This window comes from Echinops telfairi, unplaced genomic scaffold (genome assembly GCF_000313985.2).
Source record: "Echinops telfairi isolate 266 unplaced genomic scaffold, ASM31398v2 ScPeMD7_7469;HRSCAF=8507_0, whole genome shotgun sequence".
In the NCBI taxonomy this organism is placed as follows: Eukaryota; Metazoa; Chordata; class Mammalia; order Afrosoricida; family Tenrecidae; genus Echinops; species Echinops telfairi.
Genome location: NW_022111372.1, coordinates 34,280,923 through 34,290,768, shown reverse-complemented (window position 1 = coordinate 34,290,768; position 9,846 = coordinate 34,280,923). Strand labels below are relative to the sequence as shown.

Genomic DNA, 9,846 nt, shown 5'->3' with positions numbered 1-9,846 from the left:
CCTCCCTCATGAACCCTTGATGATTTATAAATTATTATTGTCATGTCTTACACTGACCAATGTCTCCCTTCACCCACTTTTCTGTTGTCCATCCCCCTGGGAGGGGGTTATAGAGAGATCGTTGTGATCGGTTCCCCCTACCTCCCCCTACCTTACTCTTACCCTTCTGGTATGGCTACTCTCAATATTGGTCCTGAGGGGTTTAATCTGTCCTGGATTCCCTGTGTTTCCAGCTCTTATCTGTACCAGTGTACATCCTCTGGACTAGCCCAATTTGTAAGGTAGAACTGGGGTCATGATAGTGGGGCGGGGGGAGGGGGGGCTGGGAGAAGCATTAAAAAACTAGAGGAAAGTTGCACCCTGACTGGCTCATCTCTTCCCCAAGATCCTTTTGTAAGGGGATGTCCAATTGCCTACAGATGGACTTTGGGTCTCCACTCTGCACTCCCCCTCATTCACAGTGATATTATTTTTTTGTTCTGGGTCTTTGATGCCTGATACCTGATTCTATTGGCACCTTGTGGTCACACAGGCTGGTGTGCTTCTTCTATGTGGACTTTGTTGCTTCTCAGCTAGATGGCTGCTTATTTATCTTCAATAAGACCCCAGACGCTATATCTTTTGAAAGCCAGGCACCACCAGCTTTCTTCACCACATTTGCTGATGCACCCTCTTTGTTTTCAGCAATCTTGTTAGGAAGGTGAGAATCATGGAATGCCAAGTTAATAGAACAAAGTGTTCTTGTGTTGAGGGAGTACTTGGGTAGAGGCCCAATGTCCATCTGCTACCTTAATACTAAACCTATAAATATATGTACATAAATCTATTTCCCCATTATCATATATAAATATATTTATATATGTGCATGCCTTTATTTAGACCTCTATAAATGCCCTTTGCCTCCTAGCTCTTTTCTCTATTTCCTTTTACTTTCCTCTTGTTCACTATCATGTCTAGCCTTCATTTGGGTTTCAGTTGTTCCTCTCAGTTACATTGTCCTTGATCAAGCCCTACCAGGCCTCCTACACCCTCCTCACCATCTATTTTAGATCACTTGTTCCCTTGTCCCTGGGCTTGTTAACATGCACTTCCTTTCCTTTCCTGCCCCGCCCCGCTCCTCTCCCTTTCCCATGCCCCTGTTGTTTTCTCCTCCAGATTGTTTATTCCACCTATCTTATCTAGATAGACCTGCACAGATAATAATATACACAAAAACATGATGGAGCAAAACAAAGCAACAAAAGAAAACAAAACAAAACAACAACAACAAAATACCAAGGACAAAACAAAGAAAAGCCTATAAATAGTTCAAGGTCTGTTTGTTGACCTTTAGGAGTGTTTTCAGGTCGAGTCTGATGGGGTGCCATGCCCTGGCCCCAAAGTCTATTTTGGTACTCCCTTGGGACTTCTTTGCTCTGCTCCCACTGCTGTTCTACCATGAATGTTTTGAAGCCCCTCCTCTAGCCATTGATTCCTCTTGATGACATATGCAAGGCAAGTGAGTTGGACAAAATACTGTTGCATCCCATATGGTTTTTATTGACTACATTTCAGTAGTAGATGATCAGGCCATCGCTTCTCGGCCTTTTGGCTAAGATCAAGTGTAGCATGATCGGGCCATTCTTCCTAATCTGTTTTACATGAGAAACTGCTGAAAGCTGCCCCCTATGGGTGACCCTGCTAGTAATGGGTGGCATAGCTTGCGGTATCACAGGAGTATGCAAGGCACCACAGTACTATAAGCAGACATGAATGGTAGATATTTACTCTAAACATATATATTTTTCCACAAACGTGCACTATGTGTATGTATACAAACAAAACTACACACTCATTGCCATCAAGTCATCTGTCACTCATAGCAACCCTCCGTTGGATTTCTGAGACTAAAACTTTATAGTTGCTGACAGACAGCCTTCTCTTGCTCCCAAGGAGCACCTGGTGGGCTTGAATCATCTACCTTGTAGTTTGCAGCTCAGGGTGTAGCCCGCTACATCACCAGGGCTCCTTAATCTCACTCCAACACCTTAACTAAAAGAACAGCACTCTACACAACAGTAGAGAAGTACTCTGACTTTGGAAGGAGGTGGACAGATATGGATCAGATTGATGTCTCAGCTCTGCCACTCACCCATGTGACCTTGCTCAAAGTACTTGGCCTCGCCAATTCTCAGTCTTCCCATCTGAAGACTGAGTCAGATAACTGCAAACAAAGCACACAGCCCAGTGCCCAACACCTAGTGAGTAAGCAATAAGGGGCAGTCCAGCGTCAGAATCCCCACCTTCCCTGCAAGATGCCGAGCTTTCAGTCCCAACGCAGTTCCCACCCATCTCAGTGGAGTGATGCTAGTCAAAGTTTCAGCAAAGCTTCCAGACTAATGCAGGATGGGAAGGAAGACGCATGGACTTCCAAAACACAGCCAATGGAAACCACGGATCACAGGGGCCTAGTCTTCAATCCACCATGGGGATGGTGCACAACTGAGAGGGACTTTGTTCTGCTATACACTAAGTCTCCATGAGTCAGGGTCTACTTGATGGCAGCTAACAATTACAACAAGAGTGTTGTGGCTCTTCACTCCCTTCTCAGATCTCTTTCCCCTGTGGTGTTCTGACCTGAGACCTGAGTCCTTGGTCTGTGTCATCGCCTTTGATATGGAATTCTTTCTCTAAAGTAGGAGCTCTTGGGAAACTACAGGGATCCTGGTGGTTAGGTGTTGGGCTGCTAACCTTATGGTGAGCACTTTGAAACCTCCAGCCCATCCAAGGGAGAAAGATGAGGCTTTCTACTCCCCCAAAGAGTTACAATCTCAGAAACACACAGGGGCAGTTCTACCCTGTCCTGTCGAGTCACTCAGCATCGATGCAATGGCAGTGCGTTTGAGTGAGTGGGAAGCTAGCATTGACTTTCTTAGGCATTTACCCCCAGTACACCTTCCTTTGTTCACTGTCCTTAATAACTTGCCATCTCTGGTTGTCCCACGTCATGAATTCTCATTGCCACTGCCTTCCTTTTCTCTGTCTCCGGTACTTGGCGTGACTGAATAGAATCTTCTGAAAAATACATACTCAAGTTGTGCTCGTCCGGTAAGTATTTTCAACCCACCACCTTTCAAATAACTGTGTACTAAGAGGCTGATGATCCAGCAAATGTGCTGTGATTAAAATATGCTCCCCTTAGGGTGTCAGCACTTCACATTCAAGTGTTTAAATGTGAAAATAGTTTGCTGTCCATTTTACCTATGAGTGAAGATGAAAGAAAATCTTTGAACAGAACCCCAAAAGCCTTTTTTGAAGTGGCTACACGTACCTGTGGACCTTCTAGTATCTTTAGTTGCGTTAACACAAAAGTTTCTCTCTTTTAAATAACGGAAATTGCTGTAATTATAATCCCTTTAGAAGACCATCATTATTATTAAGAAGACCAAAGTACATGGTTCAGAAGCTGGTTCTCCACCATGAGAGGGGAGCCACATAATGGTTTCAATAAACAAAACCTGGTGCACATGTCCGTGCCAATGCGGCCCTGCCTGCCCACAACTCCTGCCTGCCCACAGCTCCTGCCCACAGCTCCTGGATATCACACGGGCTGCTGGGCTGCTGCCTGTGGCTCCTCACCGAGTCTCCAGGCAGAATAATGCGCCCCCACTCCTTGATGAAAGAATTCAGGGAAAAAGCACATTCGTAGCACTTTGCTTTCCCACAGGAGGGCCATGACCACGGAGGCTCTGGTTCCTCTGAGGCTCCTCTTCCAATTTCTCCGCCCCGAGAGAAACCAGACTCGTCAGTTCCTCATGCTTGAAGCTCTGCTCTGAATGAAGAGATGGGGGAACTGCAGGATGAGGGCCCTGGGAGACAAGTTTGTGCTAGACTCTCAGCCTGCAGGGGGGTTCACACCATGCCTCCCCTGGTGTCGTGAAAGAAAAGCCTGGCAATCTGTTGCCATAAAGATTAAAATGAAAAACAAACAAACAAACAAAAAAAACCCTCACCACCCCTGGAGTCAATTCTGACTCAGACGCTGCAGGACAGGGTAGAACTGCCCCTGGGGGTTTCCAAGACTGTAACTCTGTATGGGAGTAGAAAGCCTCCTCTTTCTCCTGCAGAGCGGCTGGTGGTTTCAAACTGCTGACTTTGTAGTTAAGACCCTATAGAGCATGGTTCTGTTCTATAATACATGGGGTCACCATGAGTCATATTCAACATAATAGCATTAGGTTTAGATTGTGTGTGTGTGTGTGTGTGTGTGTGTCCTTGAGCCCCCTGGGAGGAGGAGGATCATCCAATTGGGGTGACACACGAAGTGCCAAATACTTTGGCATTTTGGTTCAGGCATCTCTTGCTAGAAAGGAGAGTTTTAAAGCAAAACATAAAGAAATCAGGAGGTTTGAGGGAGAAAGGGCAGCTGCCAGGTTCAGGTCTGGGGGTCAGTGTTTAATTTCTGGCTCTCTCTCTCTCTCTTTTTTCCCCCTGTGGCCTTTGGGAGGCCATTCATCTCTGCAAGCCTCCATTTCCTGATCAGCAAAAGGGGATCAGACCCAGATGGTTCTGGGTGGGAGCATAGATTGCGCCTATCACTTGGGGGACCCTCAGATTATCTACTGTTGTGGTGAACTAACTGGGTGTCTCGGACCCAACTCATGGCGGAGACTCCATGCACAACTGAAGAAAACAGAGCCTGACCCTGAGCCATCGCCAAGCCGGGCTACGATTTGAACCCCTGGGATTCGTGTGGTTTTTACTGCTTTTCAAAAGTAGATCCTTTTCTCTTAGTCTGTCCCCAGTAGGTCTTTCATCTTGGTCTGGAAGCTCTGCCCAAACCTGCATAGCATCCCAGCAGCCCTTGCGAGGTGTGCTGGCGGGATACAGAGGCCAGGTTTCCCGCACAGAAGGAGATAATTCTATCTCCTAGGAAGCAACGTCAATGCTTCCTAGACCATTGCTGGGGCAGTGTGCTGTTGTGTCAATTCCAACTCACAGTGAGCCTTCAGGACAGTCAATAAAACAGCCTTATAGGTTCTCCTCGGCTGTAGTCTTTAGAGGAGCTGGTCATGGGGTCTTCTCCCAGGGAGAGACCGCAGCAGTGCGTTGGGACCTCTAACTTGTCAGTTCACAATTGAGCACGTAACCATTGCCTAATCACCAGGGTTCTCATCTGTATCCTCTCATTGCTTGAGAAATCTCTTGGTTTATTTCTTGCTTGAATGTACAATGGCATTTTTCTCCCCACCTAAGCATTTTTATTTTAGGCTTCCAAAGATCAGCAGAGAATATAGACATGACCCTTGGCGGTTAACAGAGCAGGGACACTCGCTCACTCCAGGTTCAGAAGTCACATGATGGCTGCCCTCACCTGCCTGCTGAGCAAGTCCTCACAGCTCCCTCAGCAGAGACAGCCAGGGCACGCACCCCAATGCACCAGGAACACACGCCTGTGTTGCCCTTGGGCAGTGGGAAAGATTGTTTGCATGGATTTTGCCATATAAAGCAGTTTGTCACTAAATCAAGCTGGGAGGAAGGTACAGGCTATTTCGATCTTCACCAAGGGGGCACAAATTATATCCAGATGGTAAAAATCCCCTCCCTGGCAACAAGGCCATGTTGAACTGAGAAAGAACTTTGAGTGGACCACTTGATGGGCTAAGATAAAGATCTAAGTACAGGTGCTCAGTACATTGTTATTAATTAAATCTTAACATGTTAAAATAAAAGTCATTGACCGGTTGAATAAAGGCAAAGCATTACACATATGGATAAAGGCTTTATCATGAGCACCTAAGACAAGTATTTCTCGGTCTTTCCAGAAGACTTGTTGGTTTGTCCCCTTCCCTTTGTCTCTGGTGACCAAGGGCACCAGGACACATCACCTCAATGGTCAAAAATCACCTGGCACAGAGAGAATTGACCTCCATTAGAACATTCAGATGATCTTTGGTGTGCGTCAAAGACACATTTCTCAAACAGGAGTCATTGGAGACTGCCCCCAAAGATGACCACATGCCCCCCAACAAAGTGGATGCTCACCATCTCATGAAATACGAATGTCCCTGGCCAGAGCACATGTTTTCATATGGCCGCTGTTACCAGGGCTGATTCACTTGACCAGCTCCTGGCCAAGTTAAGCTTCCTCAGCTGACTACCAGCCCCATTCCACACCTCTGCCCGCCAGCAATCGGCCACCTTTGAAGATGGTCAAGCTGGGTCACATGAATCCTCATGACTTAGATTAAAGGCAACTAGCATGCAAGCTTTGAATATACTTGTGAAGTATCTTCTTCTTTTTTTTTTAAAGGAAACTAATTAAACAACTAGAGAAGGGATTTTTTCCCCCTTCTGGTAGAGTTTCTTTTCTTTGCAAGAATTAGCATGGCATGCCTTTCCTCTTAAGGAAGCCTTGAATAATTTAATTAGAGTTATACAAAAGTAATGAGTATGTTCTATTTATGAGGAGACCATAGCTGAATTAAGACCCAAATGACAATGATAAAAATAAAAAGGATCTTCACACAGTATATTCAATTGATTAGAAAGCAGAACTTCAAGTCCCACCTACTGCCCTTAAGTCAAGTTCGACTCATAGCGACCCAATATAGGGTTTCGGAGGTTACCACAGCAGTAAGCCTCATCTTTCTTCCCGGATTCAAACTGCTGACCTTGGGGTTAGTGGACCAAGACAAACCCACTATGCCGTCAGGGCTCCTTTACATTAGGTGGTTTGAGAGGAAGAAAGATCAAGAATAACTCTGGGCAATTTAAAAGTTTTTATTAATCTGACTGAACCTGGAAACATTAGTTTCTTGCTACAAAAGTGCTACTGCATGAAAATCTGAATAAGAGAAAACAAAGCAGTTATTTGAATTGATTTAGAATGGATAGTATTAGCTTGTCATTGGGACTTGGTCTTTTGTCACTTGGTCCCTTGCAGACCAGCCCATCCAAATATATATACACATAGATGTATATATATATATGTATATATATACACACACACACATATACATACACATATACATATACTTGGCATTTACTATTTTCCCCACACACCTATGTACACGCATTGGCCGGTGCTGAGGGGCTGGGCAACTGGACCAGGAAAAAGCCAGCTGAGGCACCAAGTCCCAGAAAGCACAGGGCGGCGGCGGCGCAGGCATCGCTGCTCCCCTCCGTGGCAACCTGGAGCCAGGCACTTCGGAACAGAGTTACTTTCTGCTGAGCTCATGTAGAATATCCCTTTGAAAGGGGACTGCGCCTTGGGATGCTGGCCAGCAGCCTCTTTAGCAATGAGACAGCATGGAGAGAAACGCGAGATCCCCTCACGAGGTGATTTCCCCGGGCCGGGCACCTGCTCTCCCTGGAAGGAAGTGTCTCTCTCGCCGGTAGGAAATCACCTTAGGGGCAAGTTAAGGGCGTCTTCCCTCAGTCCATCCTCGCCTAGAGGGCTTGGGGGGAGGGTGCTCACAAGTTCGTCAGCACTTGCACAGTACCTCTGGGCTCAGCCCAAGGAAGAGGGTGGCACCACTCCGCGTGCTCCAGAGCAAGTGCCCCGCTCGCCCTGCTCCCCCAGCACACTTTTGCGTCCCTTTTCTCTTCTCTAGGGGAACAGGGCTGGTTGCTTTTAGGGGCCTCGCTAAGGTGCACTGACTCCCCAGGAGCCTCGGCACAGCAAGCGGCACGTCCAGCACTTACCTTTTGCGGCGGGGTCCCGATCAGCATCTCTAGGTAGTAGCCGCGCCCGGAATCTCCCTGCAGGTTGTCCACCACCGCCAAGAAGTTGCCCGCGCCCCCAGCGGGCTCCAGGGCTAGAGCCAGGCCGTCTGCCCGGGGCGCGGCGGCGGCGGGCCGGGGGGCGACCCTGGCCCCGGGCGTGGGCGAAGGCCACCCGGCCGCCGCCACCCGGAGGGGCAGCGTGAAGGGTGCGGAGGCCAGCGCCGGGGCCGCCAGCCGGAGCCACTGGGCCAGCAGCGGCAACAGCAGCGTCCGGAGCAGCGCGCCCATGCCAGCGGCGGGGTCCGGGGGCGCGCGCGTCCAGGTCCGTCCGGTCCCGCAGCGGCGGCTCGGCGACTTGCTGGGATCTGCGGCTGCAGGCGCGGAGCGCACAGGGCCGGCGGGCAGCGGCGCGGGCGAGGGAGGAGGAGGCGGGGATCGAAAGAAGGAGGAGGTTCCAGGAGAGGAGGAGGATTAAGGAGGAGGATCGAGGAGAGCTGCAAGCGCAGAGCCAGCCCCGGCCCGGCCCCTGTCCGCACCGCCAACTTGAGCAAGTTCTCAGCCGCTGCCCCCTCTGGCGGGCACTGGCTGCCCCACAGAGATCCGGCCCCGCCCCCAAGGCCAAGGTCACGGCCGGGCGTGGAGCCCACAGAGAACCCCTCGCCCCTCTGCAGCCCCCTCGGGCTGGTCGCCTGGCGCGCCTCTTCCCCGGGAAACTCAAATCCCGAATTTCCTCGGAAGGCGGCCCGGCGGCCCCGGCCAACGGATGTGACGAGGCTTCTCAGCTACCACCGGCGAAAGTTTCGGGAACGCTTAAAGGGGCAGCGAGGGCCTGGCCCCGAGCGCGAAGGGCTCGCCAGGTTCGCTGGCTCTGCCGCGGCGGGGGCTGCCGGCGTGAGATGGGGGGTCGGAGAGGGGGGGAAAGGAGCTGACCAGGGCCAGGAGCATCTCCAGGGTCTAGGAGCCGGCGCGCTCCGAGAACATCCCCATCTCACTTCTCACTGTGGTGGCCCCGCGGCTTCTCCGGCTTGGCCGGGCAAGCTGACCAGCTCTTGCCCAGTCTCGCCAGTCCCCAACCCTCGCGGTCGGTCCAAGGCAGAGGCTTCCCTTCCCTGGCAGTCCTGGGTTGCCCCTTTGCAACCGGAAGCCGGCCTGAGACTGCTGCCGCCCGCTGCTTTGAGGCCTGGCTTCCCACCCACCCCCAAGGCCACCCCTTGGTGCAGCAGCTGTTACTACAATTGTCCTCATCTCCTCCAGGACAGCCCTTAGTTCACCTGATTGCTATCTGCATCCAAAGTTAGAGCCCAGCCTGCACTGCTCCTCGACTCCCTAGGCAGCCCTCTTCGGATTATCTAATTAATACTTGTTTGGCCCTAGACACCAAGCCTGCAGAAATGCGTTCAGTAATGCAAGCGGTGAGGGTTATTTTATTTTAGGTACTAAACGCGGAGGGGACAATTACACAAGCTAACATCCATCGATTTCTACTGAAACAAGGAATAGAAAAATCTTCCTGCCTCCTCCAGCTGAATTATGTTAGCTGTTTTAAAAACAAACAAGCCCATCTTCAAACAGTGGGGAGGTAGATGCTAAGCTTCACTCCTGGCTGTAATTTCCAGCTACTTCTCCTCAAGATTTGATTTTTCTTCCCATCTTCCCTATTTTAGAAACAAGGCTAGCTCTGCTTAGATGACTTTAGCTAGAAACCACATCTTCCCCAAACTATCTTCTAACTTTAACCAATCCCCACTGGCACAAAGAAAGGCCTAGTTGGGTCCCATGATATAATCTAAATTTATATTCCTCATAAATCTGCATACTTATTCCAGAACTATTACATTCATATATTCACATTTCAGATTCACAGTTGGAGAGGAAGTGTGATGTTAAAAATAAAAAAAAGATTGTTTATATTTCTGTGTCCAGTCTTTTTTAAAAAAATCATTTTATTAGGGGCTCATAAAATCCATACATACATCAATTGTGTAAAGCACCTTTGTACATTCATTGCCCTCATCACTCTCAAAACATTTGCTCTCCACCTAAGCCCCTGGCCCCCCCTCCTCATTTCCCCTCTCCCTTCCCACTCCTCCCTTCCTCTCAGTGTCCAGTCTTGATGAGTTCAGAGAGAGTTCCCCAAAG

The 9,846-nt window shown here is 49.3% G+C and overlaps 1 protein-coding gene across 1 annotated transcript in view; it reads right to left on the bottom strand.

Moving 5' to 3' along the window:
* The window catches only part of BACE2 (beta-secretase 2), a 140,731-nt gene extending 132,736 nt beyond the window's left edge, over positions 1–7,995 (bottom strand). Inside the window, exon 1 of the mRNA XM_004696919.2 lies at positions 7,687–7,995. Within this exon, the coding sequence (XP_004696976.1) occupies positions 7,687–7,995 (309 nt within the window). The remainder of the gene's footprint in view (positions 1–7,686) is intronic.
* Between the last annotated feature and the right edge of the window lie 1,851 nt (positions 7,996–9,846).